This window comes from Brassica oleracea, chromosome C7, assembly GCF_000695525.1.
Source record: "Brassica oleracea var. oleracea cultivar TO1000 chromosome C7, BOL, whole genome shotgun sequence".
Classification (NCBI taxonomy): domain Eukaryota; kingdom Viridiplantae; phylum Streptophyta; class Magnoliopsida; order Brassicales; family Brassicaceae; genus Brassica; species Brassica oleracea.
The window spans coordinates 42,591,237-42,617,046 of record NC_027754.1 but is presented as its reverse complement, the minus strand read 5'-3'; the positions used below and the strand labels follow the sequence as shown (position 1 = coordinate 42,617,046).

Here is a 25,810-nt window from a genome sequence, read left to right as displayed (position 1 = left end):
AGAGTTGAGACAATAACTTACTTATCTTAAATCGAAAAGTTGACTAATAAGCCAGCATTGATAGAATCATTATTTCTTTTAAACTTCCTTAATCAAATACGAAAATCGCCCACAAGTTATATAATTTACGAATAGCGCCTTTTATTTTACCAAGGTACAAACAATGCCAGACTGTTTATTTACTTGTGATTCGACTAAATCATATGCGTGATTCTAGTTAAGGTTGTTGTAAGAATATTCTCAAGATCCGAAATTATCCTTAACAAATGTAAATAAACATTTACATTTACGTTAACAAATGTCTGATATGTTATTTTTGTTCAGCACTTATTATTTTTGATATGCTACTTGTCAATTTGTAGAAAAGCTAATCTATTATAATTTACCTATTGCATTTAATATTATCAATTTAACAAAAAAAAAAAATTAATCCAAATAAGATTGTATATCTATTCACATTTCACAGACCCGGCTATAAAAGAGAAAAGATCCAATGATCAGACAGTAGACACACATCCAACTTTTTTCATGATTAAAAATAAATAAACCGGACCGAACCGGTGATGGGATACTGTCTTAATTCAGCATTCCTGAGAGAGGTGTCAGGCGGATGATACAAATGTATTAAATATTCTAAAGCTAAGTATTAAAAGATAAATATAGACAAGTTTGGTTGTTTATTTGAAAACTTTAAAGTTTAACCGGAAGAATAAAGAAGAGATGAATAACCGGACCGAACCGGGGATGGGATACTGTCTTAATTTAGCATTCATGAGAGAGGTGTCACGCGGATGATATTAAATAATAAATATTCTGATATGGTGTGAAGTGAAAAGTATTGAAAGATAAATAATTAAATATAGATAAGTTTGGTGGTTTATTTGAAAAACTTTAAAGTTTAACCGGAAGAATAAAGAAGAGATCAAATGAAAACGTAAAAACTAAAAAGAGAAAAGAAGAACGTCTCTTAGAGAGAGAAGAAAAACGTGTCACAGAGTGGCGAATCACGCGACGAGTCTCAGACCCCTTGCCTCTTTCTTCTTCTTCTTATTCATGTGTGTTTACCCTTCAGTTTTAAAACCCCTCTCTATATCTCTCTCTCATTTCCCAATACGTACATCACTATTTATTTCTCTCTCTCTGTCTCGTTTGATCAGCGAGACTTTGAAGAGTGAATTACAAAAGAGTTTGGTTTGGTTTGGTTATTTCGAGGAGTGTTATACCGTTATGAATGACTTTACATAAATTCTTGTGATTCTACTCTTTATTTTTCTGGGTTTCTTTTGACCTATTTTGTTTTTAATTTTCTCAAAGAAAAGAAGCGTTGCTTATTCTTCCCAGTTCTAAAGAAGGAGAAAAGGATGAAGAACGAGGAACAGTCAAGATCTCTGTTTGGAATCTCTCTGTCTGATCGACCAACATGGCAACAGTTTCTCATCTGCACGTCTGGTTTCTTCTTTGGTTACCTCGTCAACGGAGTTTGCGAGGTTCTTTTCATAATTCATTTAATTATCTCTTTTTAATTTTATTTGGTTTTTATTCATTTCGAGGATCCCGAATTGTAGTAATAGATAACGTTGATCATTTTTGTTTGTTTGCTGAGATAATTCAGCATAATTATCTCCTGATTATGGTGCATTAAGAAAATCATTTGCATGCTAAGTGTTTGATGTTTCATTGCATGACCAACTAAACTCTCTCCTAACACACACGCAAAAGCTTTTTGATTTCTGTATTTCATAATTCAAATTATAAAAATATCCTCTTAAATTGCAGATATTGTGAGATCACACAAAAACAGTTGTGATCTTGTTAAAAAACAGACTTTAGAGAATTTGTTGGATCTGTACTTGTGATTATTGACTTGATTTTTCTGATATTTGTGTCCATTTTTTTTATATTTACAGGAATATGTTTATAATCGCCTGCAATTTAGGTAAACTCAACTTTTAATTTCTCCTAATATTTAGATTTTAACAAATAAAAATAATAATAATGGGATATGTTCTTTCTCTGTTTCTTGTAGCTTTGGTTGGTACTTCACCTTTATACAAGGATTTGTCTACTTGTTCCTCATCTACCTTCAAGGCTTCACCACAAAGCATATTGTGAATCCTATGAGAACTTATGTCAAACTCTCTGCTGTTCTCATGGGATCACATGGTTTAACCAAAGGCTCTTTGGCTTATCTCAATTATCCTGCTCAGATCATGTTTAAATCCACCAAGGTATATCCATAATTTATCCCATTGAGTTTAAAGGGGCCAAGTTGTTCAGAGAATTGTTCAAATGGGTTTCAGGTGTTGCCTGTGATGATAATGGGAGCGTTCATACCCGGTCTGAGGAGAAAATACCCGGTCCATGAATACATTTCAGCCTTCTTGCTGGTTCTTGGTTTGATACTATTCACATTAGCAGACGCACAAATGTCTCCAAACTTCAGTATGATTGGGATTCTGATGATTACTGGTGCATTGATCATGGATGCTTTCTTGGGTAATCTCCAAGAAGCCATTTTCACAATGAATCCCGAGACAACTCAGGCAAGAAAACACAATAAAAAAAAACTCGGTTCTTCCTGTTTTGTTTTGCATCTAAGATTCTTGTAATGCATTTGTTGCAGATGGAGATGCTTTTCTGCTCGACGGTTGTTGGATTACCGTTCTTGTTTGTTCCCATGGTCTTAACCGGAGAGCTATTCCGTGCTTGGACTGCGTGCTGGCAAGTAAGTCCAATCCTCTGTTTTGTCCGGTTTTGGTAAACCGTAAAGCTTAATTAAACCAAATTAACACGCTTTAGTTTTTGGTTGATATCATCATGAGTCGTATTCCATTTGAATCCAAAGTGACAAAGAAAGGACTTTTATTGGGTTTGAAAAGTTCTTGGTTTAGGTTTTGACTCGGTAAATGGTTCAAATCAGAGTCAGCTTCTTCGGTTTAGACTCTTAATTAAAAGAAGTCAAAGTTTGTCGGATTCGAAATGACCGACGACGTGCCTAAATCTACCAACCTTTATAAAAAAGCCAAGTTGTCTTGAATAATAATAATAAAGTCATGTACATTGAGATTGAATCCATAAGTAAAGTACCAACGTGTAATATTTTAACAGTTAAACGCTTTAATCATTCATTAGTTGATTGATGTATTTTTAAAATCATATCTTCTTTGGCAGCATCCGTATGTGTACGGAGTGCTTGTATTCGAAGCAATGGCCACATTCATCGGTCAAGTCTCGGTTCTATCCCTCATTGCCCTCTTTGGAGCCGCTACAACCGCCTTGGTGAGCCTCCAATCTTGTCTACTACACATACACATAGTATGCATTCTAAGCTCACATTTAAAACGTTTTGTGTGTAGATAACAACGGCTAGGAAAGGCGTTACGTTGTTGCTGTCGTATTTGATATTCACCAAGCCGTTGACTGAGCAGCACGGGTCTGGATTGCTGTTGATAGCAATGGGAATAGTGTTGAAGATGGTTCCTATGGATAGTAAACCTCCTAGCAAGATTCCGGCGAGACCAGCGGCTAGGAACGCCGGAGGTGAGGGTGGTAGAGAAGAGGAAGAAGAGAGGAAGTCATTGGTTTAATAATGTTGCCATGTATCTATCTATATATACTTTATTTCAGAAGCTTAAAGGATTTATAGACAAAAAAAACACAAAAGATGGGGTGAAAGCAAATAGAGTAATAAAAATTGTTTTCATTTGCCAAACATAAATATTTAAATATAATTTTACAATTAAACTCTATGAATTAAATATTCAATAAATTAATAAATATGATAAATTAATAAGCATAAACACTAATACTACATTTTAGGAGAGAAAAAGAATCGTTGAAAAACTGGTTCTAACTAAGATCCTCCAACTTCTTTATCTGATCTAGTAATAACAAAATGATCAACGATTTTTACAGTGTTGATAGGATCTTGTTGCAATGTTGTTGCACACCATTTACTTGGAAACCTTCTGAGATGACTCATCTTTACCGTCGATCTTGGCTCTGAATCCCAGTCTTTGTCTAGCTTCCATTCCTTTGGCACCTGGACTCATTAAGCACATATACTCCTCTTGTTAAAGACCAATCACAAAATAAACAACAAGCTAATAATCCCATAATCACAAAACTTGTTACTTTTTGTCATTTTTAATTCAGAGACTTACCTTGTCTACTCCGAGAGTGAAGACTTCAAGGTCTCCATCAGATTTGATATGGAAACGGGTGAATGATTTGTAATTAGCAATGCGGAGGGAAGAGAATGCTTCATCAAAGTGTATGTGAAGCCAGTTGATGCAGATGTACAAGTAACTTCCAAAGACCAAAGACACAACAGGAGTTGAGAAGACCCAAAAGTAGAGAAACACAGAAGCATAATATATAGCTGCTCCACTTCTAGAAAGCGACTCCATTCCTTCCCGGCAAATGTTTGTCCGTGTAACCGCCATCACCTAAAACGTTAAACACTTAACTTTGGTCCTAACACAAAGGCTAAGTTGACAAAATAAATTTACCTCAGGAATATCAAATGCTGACATAAGATACTTGATGCAAGCTGGATAGAATCCGAAGGTCCACTGTTCGATACGGACTCGAAGGCCAGTAGGGTCCGGAAAGTGTTCATTTTCTACTGATTTGTACCATTGATACAATGTATGATACCCTGTAACAACGTTGTGGTTACCATTAGTGTCAATGACATTGTAACGAGGGTCAAGGACAAAACAACGTTCGTAACTGACCGGAGGTTGCAAGGAGCTTATGCTGAATACAGGTTTCTATGCCGAGTTCCAACAGCAACATAAGAATCAAAGCAGCGGTAAGGTGTGCAGCAACGTGAAGAACTCCGATTAGCATCCGTCTCTTCCGAGATATTTTTGAGGGAACAAACATAATTGCAGCTACTAGCAACATGACAACACCGGTGAATGACACGTATGACTGCTCTATTACGTACACAAAGGCGCTCCAAACTGTGCCCAAGAAACTCCCCAAGTGGCCAGAAAATGAATCATCTCGTAAGATGTGGCCTAGCTTACACTGAGATCAACAAGGAATAAATACATTCTCATGAGTGTTAGTGGATGTTGATAATGTGTACTGTTTTAGTAGACAAGACCTTTGTGACACCCCCGATCTGGTCTACGTACAAGTTGACTCGACCAGCCATGCAACTATCAAACAAGAACATGCATAGCCGATCACTGGTAACTTAAGACCAAACCGAAGATGTTACAATTTTAATAACCCAATACAAGCTGCATGGTGGCAGAAGAAACAGTTCATGAGAAAAAGGAGTTTTAAAAAGGTCAAAACCGCACCTGAGGGAACAAGGAAAAGACCAAGACAAAGTATATGATGCCACCAATGAAATCAAATTGCCAGTTCTTTTTCCTGAACTTCAAAATATTTCCCAAAGCAATCTGCAAGGAACAACAAACAATATAAAGTTTTTGAATGCTAAAGAAAAATAGGCAAATCATATAAGAGACCCAAGAAACAAGAAAAAAAAAAGAATTACCCTGCTTGAATCTTTAAAAGAAGGGTAAGCAGATTTACTGTCATAGGAAGCATCATAAAACTTTGAAAAGTCGCTAAACACATGGGTGGGATGCAAGAAAGCCCCACCACAACCATTAACAAGGAGATGTTCGACATGAGCAGCAGGTCCATCTGATTGATGAGTACAAGAGTGACGCATGTAATGATGCAAATCTCCTGCCATTCTAAGTTTACACCTGCCTTTCAAAAAGTCGCATATCAGGTGTCTCATGTTCTTTCCAGTATCGTCTTTCCAATACCAATCAAGAAGCCAGTTCGGCTCATGTGTGATAATGATCACTCCATCATCCTTCCCAACCTAAAATGAAAAGATACAAAACAAACTCTCATTAAAGGAAAAAAAAACTGGATATTAAATAGTATCAAGCAGGAGACAACAACAATAATAACTACCTTCTCTTTCACTAATTCAGAAAAGAAATTGAACTGGTAGACATCAATATCACCATGAAGCGCGAGATCCAAACCGAACACCCACCATCCTTTAGGTAGCTGCAGAGCAAAATAGCTTTTCCTTTGGGGCATTAACCAGCCACCAAGCCAACTTTTATGGCATATATACCTCATGAAAGTATTGAGTCCATCGAACCAGTCTAAAAATTAAAACAAAAACATTATTACATATAAAAGCAATACCAACAAAAACCAAGTATGCATGCAAGTATGTGAGGACCCACCATGGTTTCCAGGGATAAGAAAGCATTGAGGACCATCATAATGCTTCAGATCAGAAACACCTTCAGGTAACTCAGGCTTCTCAACAGAAATAGAGTCGTTTTTATACCAGTGGGGAGGTTGCAGCGCATACTCAAAAGGACAAAACAGGCGTTTTTCATATGTAAACGCTGATGGATTTGGGTATCTGACAATATATCAAAGAAAGACATCCATTTGGTTACATCTAAACATAACAAAAAAAGCAGAGAATATGGGAACTTACGCAAGATCTCCCCCAATAAGCAGCACGTTACCCCTTTGTAGAGATATAGTATCATCATCAAGCGGGACACTGATGAAAGGCTGAGCTAGAAGTTTTGCGACGGAATATGATGAGTTCCCACCATCACCAGTATCCGCCATGAAGTCAAACCAAAAATCATCCATATCAGTGAAATGATCATATAATAGTTCCTTTCTCTCGTCTCCATCACAAGTTTTGGTCATTGCAGCCTATAAGGTTTATTTATAAATGAAGGAAGGTCACCAAAAAAAATGGAATACAATAGAAAGATAGAGGATCTTATCATAACATATCACTAGAAACATATGTATATACCTGCATCATCCGCATGTCAAAGCGGCCAAGAAACACAGTCACGGATACGAGGAGGTCAAACACAGTTTTAAACAAATCAGCTGAAGTTCTGAAATAAATATAATTAGACAGATCAGACAGTGTTAAAATATTCCACTTCAACTAATTTACAATGCCTTAAAAAAAACATGGACGTACCCTGAGTACCAAGGAACCATATCTAAGAAATTAGGTTTCATTTGCTGCTTCTTCAGCTTCTCATAATTGTTGACAGACACAGGGTGTGCCAGTGCCCACCTAACCGTACAACAAAAATTAAAACAAAAGAAATAATTATTCTGTATGTGTTGCTGACACTTACCCTGTTGATCTCTCCACTACATAATTAGCAATGTAAAGACCAATAAACGTTGCCCACAGCGAGTATATAGGAGAAATTTCATCAGATGTTACAGGACAAGACCCATTGCATGCTAACTGCAACTAAAAAAAGATATGATTAGAACATACACAACAAGTTTAGAAATAATTATAAAAAGTTAGACAGACCTCCCCATAAATGACCCATTTGGACAAAAGCGGATAATCACTAGCAGATCCAACAGGAGCAAACCATGACGAGCAGACTTGGTCTTTAAGCTCATCAATCTGAACGAGTTTAGTGAGCCAGGTACTGTTGCTAGAACGCCTTCTTTCAAGTGGTGTTTGCCTCAGGATAGCACGATTACCACAATGGCTGTAGAATATACAGCACGCTATGCTTAGAACCTGCACATTTTTGAATTTTCCTTCAAAATAATGTTTTCAAGCAAGTGATTTTTTATTGTACAAGGTTTGGAGATTGTGTAGTTTACAGCACAGTTTTGAAGAATGGTTAAGATCGCTGGGCGTCTTCTAGCGACACGAGAAACAAGACCGAGATGCCAAAACCCAATAAAAACGACGTGGAAGACAAAAAGGAAGACTACGGATGATGTGTAAATAGTTAGAAACAAGGACAAGTTCATCCTCAAATCCAAACCCATTGATTGAAAACTTGGGAGATGGTACAACGCTGCTACTAAAATCCAAGCAACGTGCCTACACAATATTACAAATTAAATAATTTTTAAAAAAACGACACACACATTTGATTCAAATATACAATTTATGGAAGAAGTGATAATCCTCACCAACGACTAAAGGTTGAGTAGCTTGGTTGAATAGTCTTTCCTAAGAATGGAGATGAGAAGAAATAGAAAAAACCAAGCAAGCAAGCATACATTGACCACCATTTGAAATTATTGTCAAGCTTTTCCACGAGGGTGTGCATGTTATCCGAAGAAATAAAGAATAGGCAACCCATGATGACAGCAATCATAGCATGGCGTGAATGTTCGTGTGGATAAGGGTAAGTGTGCGTTAGCATCGTCCTGACCCTCTCCATTTTTAATTTATCGAGGAAACGAGCAGAGTGCTTATCAGAGCCCATAACTCCTTAGAACTCTTGACAAAGGCTCCAAATCTTGATAGAAGTAAAGAATGGTTAGGATAATAAATTCAGAAGAGAGAATCTTGTGACTAAGAAGGCATTGGTAATGAATGGGATCAAAAACAATATTAACGTTACAGCAATAAACTATATATACCTTCAATAGGAATCACGCGAACGCTGGCTCATCAATCAAACTGTAACCCTCGACATACATTCTCTTAGGATTGGATTTAGAGAAAGAGCATCGTTGATATTGTTGTGGTGAATCAAGCTTTCATTTGTGTTTCAAAAAGAAAAAAATTATTTCATTTAAAAAAAGTTCAAAATAATTTGTGGTTGCCTGAAAAGGTCCCAAATTTCCCGGAGAGAGATGAGGTATCTCGACTGATTCTCTCAGTCGCCATTTTTTCTGAATTTTAAATATAATTTTTTAAAATAAATAAATAAATAGAAGAAAGGAAATAATAGATTCCCGAACCTTTTATTCCGAGTTCTTTACAGTCTAGACCGTCGCGACGCAAACCTGCTTGATTAGAATTGGGCTATTATCAAATATCAGCTGATATGATGGGCTTTTAATATCACATAAAGGCCCAAAACAAAAGAACAATTTCCACAAGAAACCCAGGTTCGATACCCAGAGAGAGTGAGAGAGAGAGCATCTCCCATCCCTTTTATAGATCAGTCAACTGTATAGTGAAGCGCATAAGAGAAGACCTAGAAAATGCGCGTCTTCCATTAGCAGCGGGAAACTCCCAACAAAAAAAATTCGAAAACAAACAATGTCCTCCGACGACCACCACCGTCTCCTCTCTCTCATCGAATCCTCCGACGATATCTTCACCTCCTTCTCCGATTACCTCCGCCCTTTCACCTCTCCACAACCTTCCTCCCGTTCCCTCGGCAAGCAGTTCCTCCCGTTCCTCAACAAATCGATCTCCCTCTTCCCCAAACGCCTCTCCGCAACCGCCAATCCCCAAGCTCGCGAATCGGCCGGGGATCTGTTCCGCGCGTACGAGCTTTGTTTGGATTGCTTGGAGTCCTTCTCCGCTCAGTTAGCCTGCAAGCCTCACACTCTTCAGCTCCAGAGATTGCGGATGATTTACTGTCTCGATGCTTGGGGGTTTCACGAGAGCGTGATTGTTCAGGCGTTTAAGGTTGTGGAGAAGCTTAGAGGCGGTGAGGTTGGGTCGAAGTTGTTGCCGGAGGTTAAGGAAGGAGAGGCGGAGCTTGCGATGGTTTTGGTTGAGGCTGTGGCGGCTGTCTTCAAGGGTGTGGCGATGTGTAAGCAGGTAGATGATGAGCCGTATAGAACGGTGCTTCTTATGGTCGAGGAGGTTAGAGATTGGTTCAGGTCAGTGTGGGGTTGATTGACTTTCTTCTTCGATTATAGCATAGGCTGAGATTTTTGTTATTGTGCAGGGTTTTAGATGCTAAGGCGTATGAGAAGTTGCATAGAGTGCTCGTGACGAATCTTGGTAAATGTGCTCTTTCTCTTGTTAGAGAAGCTGCGCGTTTTGATGGGGGTTTAGTGCGTTCCTTTTGCGATGCGACTGTGAAGGAACACTATAAGTTTGCGTTGTCGAAAGATCGGATTTACAAGGTGGGTTTCTTCCTTTGTTGTCTTTCCTTGTTGCTCCTGCTGTCATCTAATCCAATGCCCATTCCCAGTTTGCTCGCGATGTGCTTTCGGTTCTGTTCGGATTTAAGGATAGAAGAATGTCAATGACCATTGACATTTCAATGTCTGTGTTGCGCAGCTTAACTTGCAACTTCGAGGTTCGTACGCTTTGCATCGTACTTATCTATCGTCATGTGTGCATTGAGTAACTATTCCATATATCCTGGTGTCACCTGCTCCTTTATCTTTCTTTTTTTTTTTTCGACTTTAGGTTTCTGCTAGCTTCTCAGATGAAGCTCTATAACACTGCTCCTTTTTCAGGTTAAAACTAATGAGGATATAGTGGATTTTGTTGAGCACGTCTCTTATTGCGCTCACAAGTTTCGATCAGCAGGAGACGTGTACTGTATTCAAGTTTCAAAAAGGTTAAATGAGATGGCAGCTATTTTCTCCGAGGTACTTTTACTCTCCTTGGCATGTAAACCCGCCTCAACTTATTCATGGAGTTGATTTATAAACTGACTGCTTGGCAGGCGATACCACAACTTAATCTGATTCTTAGACTTTATTCGTCTGGGCTGTCCATCATGGTTTACGATTCCAGAGAAAGCAAGGTTAAAGATGCAACTGATGATTGGAAGATTCAAGCCCTGCTCGATGACGAGACTAGATGGCAAAATTTAGTTTCTTTACTCGGTATGGTGGATCAGACTGATTTGGGCAATCAGACTGATTTATCATTGGTTGGTGGACATAAAAGCTACCTCAGTAAAACAAATGATAGCTGTTCAGGCATAAACATGAAGAATTGGTGGCTACAATATGTAGATGCCTTGAAATTCTTGTGCCTACCGCTTGCGACCTTGATAACTTCAGTGAAAAGAAAAATTGTGCTGGGGACGGAAATGTCCTGCGCTTCTGCTCATTTGTCTACTATTCATGATGCCTTTCTTCAATTTTGTGATGGTTGTCTCTTCCTTCAGAGGTAAGGTGATCATTATCTCTCTTACGCTTAGTTCAGTAGCTGTTAGTCAGGATCGTGCTCTTCGGGAAGATTGTTTTGCCTGTCAATGGTGGAAATAACTCCAATATATTTGAAGGAATTTTAGAAGTTACGTCTTTTAAGTTGTTGATTCATGCACTACTTTTTTCTCTTTATTTTTATCATGTTAATATGCAAATGGTTGGCAGTTAAGATGTAAAATCTGATTCATGCAGTTAAGATGGCGTTTAAATCTTCAATGCACTTAGAAACTGGAAGCTATTTAATTGTTATGTGAAATCGTTGTATGTGGGCTGAATGCTTTTCTCACCTCCTCTTTGGCTATTTCTTAGATGCACATCTGAAAAGGGAGGTAGCGAAACTGACAATAACAAAGCTTTGTTAAACGTGGCTATGGCTGCTTTCATTGTCTCGTTGAGAACCCAGCAAAAATTGGAGGTTTGGTTTTTAGGTGCAGTGCATACAAGTTACAGCATGTCATCGTATACCTCATTTAGTGATCCAACATCTTCCTTTCCAGATCAGCGTCCATCTAGTTGAGAATGTAATTGCTAGTCCATGGATCGGATCTCAAGAACTCAAGTATATATTAGCGTCGCTATACAATGTTGGTGTCGTTCTGTACAGAAATAAGGAGCTAAAAAAGGTGGAGTACATGCTTTTTTAACTTCTTATATATTTTCCATGCAAAAAAGTATGAAGACTGGATGAAAATCTGCTCCTGCTTTATTTGTGTGGACTTATTTATCTGTATAATATATTCTTCTTACTCGTTTTCTTAGTACATTTTATAAAGTAACTGTTCTACCTTGCAGGCTTGTGAGGCGCTCAAGCTGTGCTCGAAGGCATCATGGAGATGTGTTGAACTAGATTGTCAGATATTTGTAAATCAATCTAGTTCACCTGAGCTGTCAGAAGATGCCATTATGGATTTCGTGGGTGAAACATGTAATAGGTCTGCATTCTACTTGGATGTACTCCAGCAATGTAGTAGATGCAAAATTAGACAGACTATCGTGCACATTCTGGAAAATTGGCTTTCGGCTGAACATCTGATGAGAAGGCTACCAGGTCCTGCGGCAATTGTGAAACAGTGGGTTAAGGTATATGTTTAATGAATTATCTTTCTTATATATATATATCTTAATGCGTGCTATCAACAGATAGAACGAGGATGTCACACGAATTTGGATATGGTTGATTCTTGTACAACTTTGTACTCATTGCTATCATCTTCCAAGAAAAAGTCAAATCGAGCTATCGGAAAAATCCTACAGCAGGTTGGATCCTAATAACCTTTCAGCTATTGGTTGGGTAGAGTTTGTACTTGCCCTAAGCTACTATAAATCCCGTTTTTTTACCTTTTCTTATATCGATGGATATACTTTACGTATCTGTAAAATTGGTGAAAATGATACTGGTATACTTTTTAATTTGTATTTTTTCTTCTTTGTAAATGATTGTAGGAGCTTCTGGCCTATGATGAAATGTTCTCTTTGAGCTCGAAACTAGGTCAACAAACGCGAATCGAAATAGCAGATATCCTCTTGAAGAATGTTTATGTCACAGAGGATATGCATGTAGAGAGAGCAAGAATCTTAGTATGGAAAGCAAGAATAACAAGGGCATCTGGAACTGAACATCTAGCTGACTGCATTCGTTTCCTGTCAGAAGCAATCTCTATATTGGTATACCTCTCACTACGTCAGAATTAGCAGCTCACTAATTAAATAATATATTTCGTGACCAAGTTATTTTGTGTATGAAAGCAGAGTGAGGTACATCATGGGCCAAATAAAGAGGGAGTGTCATCTTCTTACCAGTTACCTATTGCGTATTGCTTGAGAGCTTTTTGTACCCAGGAAGCTGAACCAAACTCAAAGGTGTAAATGCGTATGACATAGCCTCTAATTGTTAATAGTTGATCTTTCACTGAAAGATTTTGCCTCGTCTCTTTCGCGCAGAAAGTCTTTCAAGATATTAGTACTTCGCTAAATCTCTGGCTGAGGATTCCTAGCCTAGATGATAGTGAGGACAGTCTACCAACAGAAAACATAGTTCCATTACTGTATAATATGTTCGATTTGATGTCAGTGAAGGTATCTTTTTCCTATTTTCTAGTCGGACTACAGTTTTTAGTCGCATACTTTATTGTGCGTGCTTCATTTTATCTGGCGCTTGATACTTTTGTCCCATTCCCAGGGATGTACGGAGCTCCATCATCATATATACCAGCTGATTTTCAGATTATTCAAACGGAAGCATGTCAAATTGGAGGTCTGCCTTGGAATGATGTGGGAAAGTAGAAGGCTAAGTCATGCCCTATGCCCTTCTCCAATAAGTGATGCGTTTATCCTGGGCTTATCAGAGAATTGGGGTGACAAATCTACGTGCATTGACTTCTGGATAGATTGCCTGAAAGATTCAAAAGCGAGGCTAATTGGGTTCCAGCAGAACTTCCATGTTTTACAAAATGATTTCCTGCGAAGCTCCAAAAAGGATAAAGGTCACTTTCATTCAGATATCACAATAGATGATATCACAGATGCAGCTTCAGAACTCATTTCAAGTGTAAGACATTTAACTTATTTGCATAGCTTTTTCTCGCCAAATATTATTTATGGTGATATTAGATTTTGCTAATGAATGTCATTTCAGGCCTCACTTTCTGGTCAATCATCTTTCACAGCTGCATATCTTTATTATGATCTCTCTGAAAGGCTCATATCGTTTGGCAAGCTTTCTGAGGTGAATTTGTTAAATTTGTTATACGTTTGTTATAAGTATTTTACAAAACTTCCACAATGTTTTTGTTGTGAATTATTGCCAGTCATTGTTGCATGCACTTAATGGTAATGTGTTTTCTTTGCAGGCTCTGTCATATGCAAAAGAAGCCTACAGAATACGAACTCTTTTATTTCAAGAGAAATTTAAGTATACAGCTGAGAAGCAGTTCGAAAAATACAATGACGCAGGAAAAATATCAGAGATACGGAGTTATAGCATAACAGATTTCCAAGTGTACAGATCGTTAGCAACTAACTTTTGGCCATGTGGGAATTTTTCCTGGGACATTAATCACTGCTACTTAAGTCGTTGGAATGTACTCCAATGTTATTTGGAAAGCACCCTTCAGGTTCTGTTTCCGCTCAGACCTGTTTTAACTGGGTTCCATCACTTCTCTGTTTCTCAATTTGGTGCCAAATGTGCAGGTTGGAATTGCTAATGAGCTGATAGGGAATGGGTTGGAGGCGGAATCCCTTCTGTCATGGGGGAAAGCCATTTCATGCTCGCAAAGTCTATTCCCTTTTGTAGTTGCATTTTCTTCTGCTTTAGGTATGAAATAACTTTTTTTCTTTCTCAAAGTATTGTCTTATTCCTTTTGTTAATAAGCCACCTGATGTTTTGTTTTCTCTTGGTTTTTCTTCTTTAATCTCGCAAGGAATTTTTTACCACAAAAAGCAGAGTCTGGATCTGGCAGAAAAGGAAATCCAAAATGCAAAAGAGATATTAGTTACTAATCAGCGAGAGTTTTCATGCATAAAGTGCAAACTGAGGGTAGAAGTTACACTGGATAAGCAGCTTGGAGACATATCTCGAACACAAATTGATAGAGTTTCCCAGACTGATGGATTCTTGCATGCTGAAAGCTTGTTTAGTGCTGCCCTGGGAAAAATATGTTGCTCAGCATGGAAAAGCTGCATTAGATCTCATGGAGAAGATATTACTGATGGAACAGCGATTGACAAAAATGGAGGGGAAGTTTTAGAACATAAAGCAAGAAAAACAAAACTCTGTGTCAATAAAGAGCCAACTGAAAGCAAAGGCTCCAGGAAGGGCCGGAGAGCTAAAGCTTCCCAAACTTGTGTGTCAAAGGAGCATTATTTGATATCGGAGCCAACTTCAAGATTGACTCGTTCAATGCGCCAGTCACGTAAAGACCAATGCCAAAACTGTTCTATGCCTGAAGTTGTTTCAAAGAAGCCTAGCTTCTGTGATTTATCTGATTATTCTGGGGCTGAAAGCGTGTTGTTGGACACAAAAAACACAGTCCATGGTTTTTGCATTTGCTACAAAGGAAAATGTATGCAGTGTCTATCTGTAAAAGTACTGGCATCTGGGTCTCTCAACAGTTTGATAAGTTTGAAATGGGAACTCTGCCATAGGAGGCTTGCGTCTTCAATACTTGTTAACCTCGGTACGCTCTAATACCTCATCTGCTCATGGAAACGTGAATGCATGCATATTAAATTTTCCTTTTGACATGTTCCTGCTGATTACAATCGAATAGCTTGATTGGGTAGACGCGAACTGAGATTCAGTTAGCATTAAATTCGTAATTGCTGATTTAATAAGTAAAGGGTCTTGGAAACCTTGAGTGAGTTTTGACAAAAAAATATTTTGATCTTATTCTCATGTTTTCGTTTTGTTTTCTGGCCATTGTCTTGTATATACATGAAAAATATCCTTTGTTTATTTGCTGAAAGAAATATGTGAGATATACACATCTCAGTCACTAAGCATCGTTTAAATCTTGTTTTCCAATTCAGGAAAATGTTTGGCGGACTCTGGTAGAGTTCATCTAGCTCATGAAGCACTACTGCATAGTATCTCTGTTTTATTTAAAAGTAACCGGTCCAGCCACAACCAACCTTCTGTCAGTGAGTTGCTGGAATTTATTGGCCAAGAAGCTACAATGGATGTATTTGCTATTGATAGGGCAATAATACTATACAACTTATGCTGGTTTAGTTTGCGCAATTACCACTGCAGGGAGAGCAGGTATGTGTGACATCTTTTGGTTGTGCTCTTCTCAATTTTTCCGTGCTTAAGCTTTGTTCTTTCTGATGCTAAATTTATGCCACGAGAGAAGTCATACGTTGAATTGATCAAATAAACCCTTTAGAATTCTGTACCTATCATCCTCCTTACCCTCTTGATTGTTATTTTTAACAGGTTTATTTGCTGTGATCTGTCTCAAATTCCTTTCCCAAAACTGGTGTCATGGTTGACATTAGCATTTATACTCAGCAGAGAGGTTCCAACAGTCTTTCAAAAGGTAAATGCTCAGCTTATTCTATGGTAACCTTTCTCTGATGCCTCTGTTTCAGTCTTAATTATTGTCTGGTATAAACCTTTTTCCCCCCCTCAGGTTTCAAGATTGCTTGCTTCTTTATACATGCTGTCTTCCTCAAGTGATGAGTTCTCATTCTTATGTGATGGAAAGGAGCTGTCTACAAGTCACTGGGTCTCATACTTCCATCAAGCCTCGCTTGGTACCCATATTAGTTACCAATTCATTTCGAATTTGAGCCGAGGACACAAACCACAGTGCCTCTCAGATAAAGAGGTAAGAGAAAGAGGCTGGATAGGTATCTTCAGCTTGTCAATTGGAAGTACGTGTTGCTTCTCTTATCTGACAGCTTGTATTTTCAGTGTACTGAGGCTACTTGCTCAAGTTGCATGGTTCCTGAGGAGTTGGACTTACCCAGGTATGACATGAGTTCACTTAAGCAACCAGGCATGCTATTAATTTCCTGTTGGCTTACTCTATTTTTGTCTTACTCGCAACTGTAGGCTTGCTCCTGAGCGTACTCAAGATCTTGTTCAATTTGCTAAAGAATTCTTCAGCAATCTTCCAAGCTCCACAATCATCTGTATTAGTTTGCTTGGAGGCGCTTTGAATGAATTGTTACAGGAGCTAATGCAAATTCGTTCCCCCGTTTGTGCCTGGGTTCTCGTATCACGCCTCACCTTGAAAAGCCAACCGGTTGCCACGCTTTTGCCTGTAGATTCGGTTCTAGAAGGTAAATTATAAACTGCCTACTGGTTGATCAATAAGGTTTTCCTCTTTGTACTCATGATCTCGTTGAACCACTAGACATGTCAGACGACGACAGTGCAACTATTAGTTCTACGGAAGCGACTCAAGTCAAGAATTTAGAGAGGCGCTGGCTTTGTCCATGGGGTTCCACCGTGGTTGATGATGTAGCTCCAGCATTTAAATCAATATTGGAGGAAAGCCACATTTCATCTGGATCTCCTGTAGAAGACACGAGAGAGCATAGAAATTCATGGTGGAAAAAGAGAAAAACACTTGATCATCATCTAAAAAAATTCCTAAGGTATGACGGCTCTCTTTCAGAAAGACTGATCAATCCTTTTCATATTTCTTGACATTTTGCAGAATCTTGTCACGCCCAAAAAAACTTTTACATTTTATTCTCTTCTTGTTAAGATTTTAAACTATGGCATAGATTTTAAACTATGGCATAAATTCCACAACTAGGTTCGAGTCTACAATTTTGTTAACAACATTCGGTAACCACTCTTTTGTTCTAGGAATCTAGAAGCTTCCTGGCTGGGTCCCTGGAGATGTCTGCTTCTTGGAGACTTGTCAAACTTCAAATTGCCTGACTCAGTACAGAAAAAACTGGTAAAAGATCTCAAGTCCAAGTGCAAAATGGAAGTAAACGAGATGCTTTTAAAGGTTCTTCTTGGAGGCGGGATTGAAAACTTTGAAGGAGAAGCATGCGTTGCTCAGCTTTCTTTAAGTAATGGTTGCTATGTAGGTAGAGGGGGATATCTTTATGAAGAAGATAGCTGTAAAACTCCTACTGCTGCATCTACTTCTGAAAGTAGGCATGGATTGGCTTTACAACTGATACGTGAAGCTGCAACCAAATTAGAGCAACATGACGGTTGTGACAATAGAGAACCTATCATTCTTGTTTTAGATCCCGAGGTTCAGGTTCGTCAATTATATCCTTTATCACTGTCGTGCACATGTATTACAACGTTTGACTGTCATGTGATGTCTATAGCAAATAAGAGTGTCCTTTTTATCCCTTGCGTTCACAGATCTTCTTACCTAAAACTGTGTTCTGATATTTTATTAGATGCTTCCTTGGGAGAATATTCCGATACTAAGGAAACAGGAGGTGTACCGAATGCCTTCTGTAGGTAGCATATTTTCTGTGCTAAAGAAGCGATGTCTCCAAGGAGAGCCAGCAAAATCTCAAGCTGCTTCCTTCCCTCTTATTGATCCGCTAGATTCGTTCTACTTGCTGAATCCGGGTGGTGATCTCAGCGAGACACAAGTCGAATTCGAGAGTTGGTTCAGGGATCAAAACTTTGAGGTAACATATAATATAGAGCCAGCATTACTCGCAGTAAACCTTTTTCTTGATGCTAAAATTTTCAAACTTCCATCATTGCGTATACTTTCAGGGGAAAGCTGGATCGGTACCAAGTGCGGAAGAGTTGACAGAAGCATTAAAAAGCCATGATCTATTTCTATATTTCGGTCATGGAAGTGGTATGACTGTCCTTAGCTGTTTAATCGTTAAACCTGTCTTTGGTGCAATGCTCGTTTACTTTGAGATTCGTTTTCTAATTAGATCTCCTACTGTATCTGATACTCGCAGGATCACAATATCTATCTAGTCGGGAAATAGAGAAGCTAGAAAACTGTTGTGCAACTTTTCTAATGGGATGCAGTAGTGGTTCGCTATGGTTAAAAGGCTGCTACATCCCACAAGGCATGCCACTCTCATATCTCTTAGCTGGATCTCCAGCCATTGTGGCGAATCTGTGGGACGTAACAGACCGAGACATTGATCGGTTTGGGAAAGCGCTGTTGGAAGCTTGGTTGAGAGAGAGATCAGATTCTCCTTCCCCTTTTTCTTCAGAAGGTGGTTGCAGCCAGTGTGAGTCATTAACTAACGAACTTGCAGCCATGAATCTAAAAGGAAACACCACCAAGAGGACAAGAAAACCATCTTCGCGTAACAAGCCAGCTCAATCGAATGCTGATGGGTCAGGGAAGATGGAGTGTAATCATAATCATGGACGCAAAATCGGATCATTCATAGCTGCGGCTAGAGAAGTGTGTACGTTGCCATACTTGATTGGGGCTGCGCCGGTCTGTTATGGCGTACCAACTGGTATCACAAGGAAGAAAGGAATTGAAGCTCTTCTTCCTTCTTCATCTTCTTGTTAGACTTTAATTTTGAGGGATACTTACGTGTATGAACGAAGTAAATCAGAGATTTTGACACGAGAGAAAAAAAAAAGGAGACTAGAGAAATATAAGAGATCCCATCTCTCTTTTTCTTCTTATATATATATTGTCAAATTGTAAAAAATGTTTATCACTAATCACATGTTTTATATATCAGTTTATTTACAGCATTTTCCTTTTAGCTTCCACGGTCTAATGATCTCTAACAGATGAAAAAATAGTTGTTGACCGTTATATGAGCCAGATTCTCTACTGAATTAAAACTTTGCAAAATGTCTATGAAACTGAATCCACTTTACTTGTGAAGTTGTGATTCAATTGCAAAAGAAGTATTCTCCAGATATACATACAGTAAAACTTCTATAAATTAATACTCGATAAATTAATATTATTTATAAATTAATAAATTTCGTTGGTCCCAATTTGGGCCGGTTCAAAATTTGACACAAATCGATAAAATAATAAGATAATAATTTTTTAGAAAATTCTATGTAAATATATGGTTCCATTAAAATTATAATAAATTAATATTTTATATGTATACATATTTTATATAAGTAAGAACCTATTATTACATTGTTTGTTTTATATTCACAATGGAATTATCTTTATATTTTTCTTAACATTTAATATATTTTTGATGAGATTTAGTAAAATTATATCTAAAATCACATTTAAGTTCTATGCAATATCTAAAATCACATTTAAGTTCTGCGCAATAATAATATTAATATAAATGTTAAATTTCAAAAAAATAACAATAAATGTTTATACACTAAAATCAAATATTTTTCTTATTTTAGAATAAATATATCTTAAAATAAAAAATCTAAATAAAATTTTTTTTGTAAATTAATATCTCTATAAATTAATAAAATTTCAAAATCACAACATTATTAATTTATAGAAATTTTACTGTACTTGATTCCATTTTTCAATTGAATAAAATTTACAAATGGAATATTTGACTAGCAAAGAAAAGGAATAATCTACTGCAGCCAAGCAAGCATCAAAAAAACTCTGGCTGCTTATTAGCTGAAATCTTTAATTTATCTGTAAACCCAACAATCTAAGCTAAACTGTACACATAAAAGAGAACTTATGTACATGATATGTACATTTGCATTTCTCGTCCGTGTGTTTTGAATGTGATGTCTCCATTGATGGCTCACGAAGCTCACTTGTGCTAGAGGAAGCAAGCAGAGAGAGAGAGAGAGTGAAGCAATATGAGGTTTATATAGGCTATGAGCACGACGAGAAGTAATTGATTTCGAAATTGGTTTGGCCACTAAACCAAACCGAAATAAATATTAAAAGAAATTCTCATTACCAAGTTTTGCGGTTTGAGTTGGACTGTTGTCTACTTGCATCATCAATTTTTTTAAGTGATTTAGGATCATCAAACATCATCTTCTTATAAGTTATAAATAATAAATCGAATATAGAAAAGTTTTGTGTAACATCCCTTGTCTTGGTATATGGTAGTATATATATTGTACTGCTTAAACAAGAGACTAAAAATATACAAGCAAATGTACTCTGAGACTAAAAATCAGCATATGAAAACTCACAATAAAACACTTGTATATGGAGAAGAAAAGTTGGTCTTGGTAGATTGTGAAAATCAGATCATTTGGAAAAGTTGAATATCATATATATAATTTCTTATTTTTAAAAAAGTATAATGAAAGAGTTGTCTCATCAACTTATTGTCTTCACTTGAATCATAAGCCTATATTATTAATCTCGATTGTTTTCTTGTTTTAATGTAAGGAATGTCATCTCAACAAGCTTCAATGGCTGGTAAAAGGGACAAGAAAACATACACACACATTACTTAGCTCATCGTGAAAGGGATGTGGTCCTACTAGCGTGCGACACCTGTACCGAGATGTAGAAAGATGAATAACTACAAAATATTTCGGAATGTATTATTAGTATAATAAAAAGCGGATAACCACTTGGTCTTGGAGATTAGTCATAATAATTAAATCAACGAAATACGTAGCACTAAATAAATTTATGTTACAAATATTGATCAAAATGTTTTATTAAAGAGGTAAATATACATTTATACTCTTAGGGTTAACTAATCCAAACTTTAAGGTTTAAAGTTGAGGAGGGAAAATTTAAGATTGAGATTTAAAATTTTATACTCTTAGGGTTAACTAATCCAAACTTTAAGGTTTAAAGTTGAGGAGGGAAAATTTAAGATTGAGATTTAAAATTTTATAAAATAAAAATTAAATATTAAAAATTTGAAAATAAAAATTTTAAAAATAGTTTTAAAAAATATTTTCGAACTACAAAAAAGAAAATTTGAAAAAAAAAATTTCGAAAAAAGAAATTTATAAAAAAAAAAATTTATAAATAAGTCTGAATTTGAAAACATATGACTATAAAAAAAATTATTTTTATTATTTTTATTTTTTTATATATCTAGGACATTATGATTATTTTATCAATTAAATAAAATATTTTGGTCATTTTCTGTGATAAAAAAAACTTGAAAATACCCTTAAAACAATTCAAAAAAATAAATTAAAACAATTTAAAACCGAGCTAATAAAGTAAAAAAGGAAGAACAAAATGAGTCAAAGAAGGCACCGAACAAAAAGGTAGAGCTACCACGTTGGAATATGATACGTGGTGTTATTTAGTTGGTCCGTCACTGACGTGTGAGAACGGCGAGAGTGTGATCGCTGTTAAAATAACATGATTTGTACGGACACATCGTTGTTTATCACAGCCATTGATTTTTTTTTTTTGTCACGAATTTATCACAACGATTTAAGTCGCGAAAAGTTTAGTTCTCACCTGCGAATTCTTCATCTCTGTGGTTAAAGTGTAAACCAAAGCGCACGCATAATAAAACGAAAGTAAAGGTATAATGTTGATTAAAATAAAGTTGATAAAAAAGGTATATCTATAAATTTTCGTTTTGAAGATTTTTTTTTCATTATTGACGATTCCTTTTTTCTTTTAAAAGTGGATTCCCATATTAAATCTTGAAAAGTATTGGATAATTAAAAACATTAATGAAGTATTTACACAACTATCACCTCTTTTCTTCCATGTAAACACGGAGTTTTCCGTAAACTGATAATACAATAATGAGTGTTACAAAAAAAAAAATAATAATACAATAATGCATATCTTTTGTAATAACTACTATTTTTTTTTTGAAACACTTGTAATAACTACTATATCTTCACATTTTTGGTAAAAACATTATCACTCTTGGTCAGAATTATCCATTTGTACTTAATATGTTTATAAAGTATGAATGTGTTATGAAATGCTATTCACTCATTACATCAGAAAATAATCAAATATAAAAAGAATGATAACAGATTTAATAAAGGTCGTATAGTTTATTAATCTTGCGAGACTCAACAGTTTATTTCTTAAAATAATATTTACATTTTAGCAACAAAAAAAAGAGGGATCTAAATAAAGTTTTAGATCAGTAGAAAGCATCATTAAATCATCTATCATGCAGATATCTCAATTATATTCTGCAGATATCTATTTAGGTAAGAACTTGTTTGAAACGGTTTATATACTATGAAGAACTAACATTGTAATATCCCTAAACTGTTTAACAGCGAAAAGAATTTAAGATGTATGATTGTTTCAGTAAATTTTTGTCTTAAACAGTTACCCGTTTAGTTGTCAGATTCTTTCTATCTATTTATTTCTTTCAATTTCTGCGGAGATCAGAAGGTCAGGTGCGTGTGCGAATAAGCTATTGAGCACATCATGTCCGAGAAGAACTGGCAACCGACAGAGATGCTGGTTGTCTACAGATGAATTGATGAAGCCTACTTTGGCGGACACCGGTTCTAAAATCACCGATACTTAATACTTCCTCCTGTTCAAAAAGTTATACATTCTAGAAAAAAAATTGTTTCAAAAAGATGTATTTTTTATATTTTCAATACATTTTTTGTCAACTAATAATAAAAAATTGTGAATTTCAAAAACATTAATTGCATTTTTTGAAGTTTTATTAGTTTAGAAATATAGAAAATATAATATTACAAAAAACTATGCATTAATAACTAAGTTTTATAATAGAGTCAATTTGTTGTATATACATCATGTGAGCCAATATTAGCTAAATACCCCACGCACCTTAGACCTTATTTCTCTGTAGCATTTTTGTTGTATTCTCCCCATAATGCCCTTTTTTCTACGATCTCATCAGGTTTGGCCTCGTAAATTATAGCTTTATTGATTTAAACCAAAAAAATTTATATTTTTAATAGTTTTTTCTTTTTCTCCTTATCCTATTTTCATTATCGTCAATGTTTACCATCTCTTTCTTTTGCCTCCTCAACTCTTCATCAACAATCAACATGTTTTTAGTTGTTCCTCTCTCTCTACTTATTGATAATTCTTCTTTAGTGACCATTTTCTTATTTGAGAACCACAAAATTATTAGGAGAATCATTTGTTCTAGTAGTTAGATGGTGAGAGTGAATCTCTGGGATGCTAGAAGGTGGCAGCGAGAGTTTGAATCTTCCGATCTTTCTTTAATTACATGTTTGGTAAAATATTATGTACAAAGTTTTTTTCTATGTTCTTTCAGATGGTGAGAGTGAATCTTGAGATTCAAAAGAAGAGGAACACATAAGTAAAGACAATCGTGAAGGTTGCATAGCATATATCTTAGAAGATATACATGTAATGTTAGCAGATAACAATATTCTTATAATGTATATGTTAACAAAGTAAACTTCAAGATAGATTAATTTCAATGGTGTAATGGTATTTAAAAGGGTTATTAACGAATAATAATTATCTTAGAGGATACACATAATTGTTTCGGCTAACTAATAGTGTATAGCATATATCTTAGAAGATACAAGTAATGTTAGCAGATATCAATATTCTTATAATGTATATTTTAACAAAGTAAACTGCAAGATAGATTAATTTCGATGGTGTAATGGTATTTAAAAGGGTTATTAACGAATAATAATTATCTTAGAGGATACACATAATTGTTTCGGCTAACTAATAGTGTATAGCATATATCTTAGAAGATACAAGTAATGTTAGCAGATATCAATATTCTTATAATGTATATTTTAACAAAGTAAACTGCAAGATAGATTAATTTCGATGGTGTAATGGTATTTAAAAGGGTTATTAACGAATAATAATTATCTTAGAGGATACACATAATTGTTTCGGCTAACTAATAGTGTATAGCATATATCTTAGAAGATACAAGTAATGTTAGCAGATATCAATATTCTTATAATGTATATTTTAACAAAGTAAACTGCAAGATAGATTAATTTCGATGGTGTAATGGTATTTAAAAGGGTTATTAACGAATAATAATTATCTTAGAGGATACACATAATTGTTTCGGCTAACTAATAGTGTATAACATATATCTTAGTAGATAAGTAATGTTAGCAGATAACAATATTCTTGTAATGTATACATTAACAAAGTAAAATGCAATATAGATTAATTTCAATGGTGTAATAGGTATTTAAAAGGGTTATTAACGAATAATAAATATCTTAGACGATACACATAATGTTCTCAGTTAACTAATAATGTACCACATATATATTTTTTTTCTTTTTGGTCAAAATGTACCACATATATCTTAGTCGTGTAATGTTAGTGTATAACAATATTGGTGTCGACGGATATTATAGAGGTTACAGTGGCGGTCAGTGGCGGATCTACGGCCATAAAGGGTGGGGCATCTGCCCCATATGAATTTTATAAAAAATGGATTTTCTTTACTATTTATAACAGATTTTGGAAAGTTTGGTTAAGTTTGCCCCCCATCAAATCTTAAATATAGGGTTGAATGTTATTCTTTTTGACATTTGAAAATTTTGCCCCCCTTGATAAAACTTTCTAGATCCGCCAGTGGTGGCGGTGGCGACGAAGATTGACGTTCTCCGGGTGGTTGTACGTCGACAAAAAAAAATTCTGAAACAGATCGGAGGGGTTGCACGAGATTAGGAGACAGCGTACTGAATTTCAAGCCGTCCTCATTCTTAACAATGATCCGAATAGAGTTTGTTGGGTTCAATTTAATCAACGTCACCAAAAAATTAAGTTGTGTGTCTTATCTTTGTTATTTGGTTAGTCTCCTTTTTATCTCTTGTTTTTTTTCTCTTTAATCTCAGTCTTCTACGGGAAGAATCTGAGTACATGATATGATATCAATAGATATAGGGATATTATTGGATTATGGAAAATTGAATAGTTCACAGGGTAGTTACCTAATTTAGGCTAAAACCGTGTATATGGAACGTAATATCTCTTTATAATAAGTGTGAAAACTCTAAAACACTTACGACCTCTATTTCTTAAAGAGTGTCACTTAAGTGTTTTTTTTGTTACATAAAAATTGTCATTTTAGATTTCCAATGCAATTTTTACTTACTTCAACTGAATATTAATTGTAAAATGCATTTATCTAATAAATAAATTTATTTATCTCAAATATTATTGGTCAATTAGATGTAATTAATGAAAACATAAATACATTTTAATCATCTTTTAATATGTGTGAAAAATATCTGAATAACAGTTATAATGAAACGGAGAGAGTATTATTTTGAAACGGAGGGAAGTAATTTGAAGTTCAAGATATCATCCGTAACAACACCAACAGTATCATTTACTAATCAGTTATCCCATAAAATAAATCTGTCGTACATACCAAATATATTTATTTATGTGCGTCGTACGAGTTGTCTAATTATAGTTTAATCACCCACTGAATAGACAATTTAAAATTCAAAAGAAGAAGTTTATATCATCAAATGAGCCTTGTCAATCCCATCGGAACTTATTCTTTCCCCTCCCAGAATTATTGCACTTATTTTATT

General features: G+C 35.7%; 3 protein-coding genes across 3 annotated transcripts; 2 read left to right on the top strand and 1 right to left on the bottom strand.

Annotated features, from left to right (window-relative positions):
- Positions 1-1,077: 1,077 nt before the first annotated feature.
- LOC106302103 (UDP-galactose/UDP-glucose transporter 2) lies at positions 1,078-3,663 on the top strand. Its single transcript, XM_013738621.1, has 7 exons — positions 1,078-1,487; positions 1,908-1,936; positions 2,027-2,228; positions 2,301-2,543; positions 2,624-2,725; positions 3,172-3,279; positions 3,357-3,663. Exons 1-7 carry the CDS (start codon positions 1,362-1,364, stop codon positions 3,585-3,587), a joined length of 1,041 nt encoding a protein of 346 aa, XP_013594075.1. The 5' UTR covers positions 1,078-1,361; the 3' UTR covers positions 3,588-3,663.
- A 137-nt stretch (positions 3,664-3,800) lies between these two features.
- LOC106301891 lies at positions 3,801-8,682 on the bottom strand. Its single transcript, XM_013738376.1, has 16 exons — positions 8,443-8,682; positions 7,987-8,318; positions 7,669-7,894; positions 7,364-7,582; positions 7,176-7,291; positions 7,013-7,111; positions 6,836-6,923; positions 6,500-6,729; positions 6,237-6,421; positions 5,953-6,152; positions 5,519-5,857; positions 5,319-5,420; positions 4,740-5,037; positions 4,512-4,660; positions 4,164-4,448; positions 3,801-4,042 (listed from the first exon to the last, which is right to left on the bottom strand). Exons 2-16 carry the CDS (start codon positions 8,283-8,285, stop codon positions 3,854-3,856), a joined length of 3,024 nt encoding a protein of 1,007 aa, XP_013593830.1. The 5' UTR covers positions 8,286-8,318; positions 8,443-8,682; the 3' UTR covers positions 3,801-3,853.
- A 329-nt stretch (positions 8,683-9,011) lies between these two features.
- On the top strand, positions 9,012-19,062 carry LOC106301587 (separase). Its single transcript, XM_013738033.1, has 27 exons — positions 9,012-9,642; positions 9,711-9,891; positions 9,960-10,067; positions 10,231-10,365; positions 10,443-10,894; positions 11,245-11,350; positions 11,433-11,558; positions 11,728-12,015; positions 12,076-12,192; positions 12,379-12,600; positions 12,685-12,795; positions 12,877-13,011; positions 13,115-13,483; positions 13,571-13,660; positions 13,785-14,048; positions 14,125-14,248; positions 14,355-15,110; positions 15,463-15,694; positions 15,869-15,971; positions 16,065-16,262; positions 16,349-16,404; positions 16,490-16,719; positions 16,794-17,037; positions 17,255-17,663; positions 17,812-18,051; positions 18,143-18,230; positions 18,340-19,062. The coding sequence occupies exons 1-27, from the start codon at positions 9,071-9,073 to the stop codon at positions 18,912-18,914; spliced, it is 6,531 nt and encodes a 2,176-aa protein (XP_013593487.1). The 5' UTR covers positions 9,012-9,070; the 3' UTR covers positions 18,915-19,062.
- Positions 19,063-25,810: the final 6,748 nt, after the last annotated feature.

Bases quoted from the DNA above. Each gene is read 5' to 3' on its own strand.
- LOC106302103 (XM_013738621.1), top strand. From the start codon at position 1,362: ATGAAGAACGAGGAACAGTCAAGATCTCTGTTTGGAATCTCTCTGTCT. The intron at 2,726-3,171 runs GTAAGTCCAATC...CTTCTTTGGCAG, and splicing joins CTTGGACTGCGTGCTGGCAA to CATCCGTATGTGTACGGAGT. The intron at 3,280-3,356 runs GTGAGCCTCCAA...TTTTGTGTGTAG, and splicing joins GAGCCGCTACAACCGCCTTG to ATAACAACGGCTAGGAAAGG.
- LOC106301891 (XM_013738376.1), bottom strand. From the start codon at position 8,285: ATGGGCTCTGATAAGCACTCTGCTCGTTTCCTCGATAAATTAAAAATG. The intron at 6,924-7,012 runs GTACGTCCATGT...TATTTATTTCAG, and splicing joins ATGGTTCCTTGGTACTCAGG to AACTTCAGCTGATTTGTTTA. The intron at 5,858-5,952 runs GTAGTTATTATT...TTTTCATTTTAG, and splicing joins CTGAATTAGTGAAAGAGAAG to GTTGGGAAGGATGATGGAGT.
- LOC106301587 (XM_013738033.1), top strand. From the start codon at position 9,071: ATGTCCTCCGACGACCACCACCGTCTCCTCTCTCTCATCGAATCCTCC. The intron at 12,601-12,684 runs GTATACCTCTCA...GTATGAAAGCAG, and splicing joins CAGAAGCAATCTCTATATTG to AGTGAGGTACATCATGGGCC. The intron at 15,695-15,868 runs GTATGTGTGACA...TATTTTTAACAG, and splicing joins TACCACTGCAGGGAGAGCAG to GTTTATTTGCTGTGATCTGT.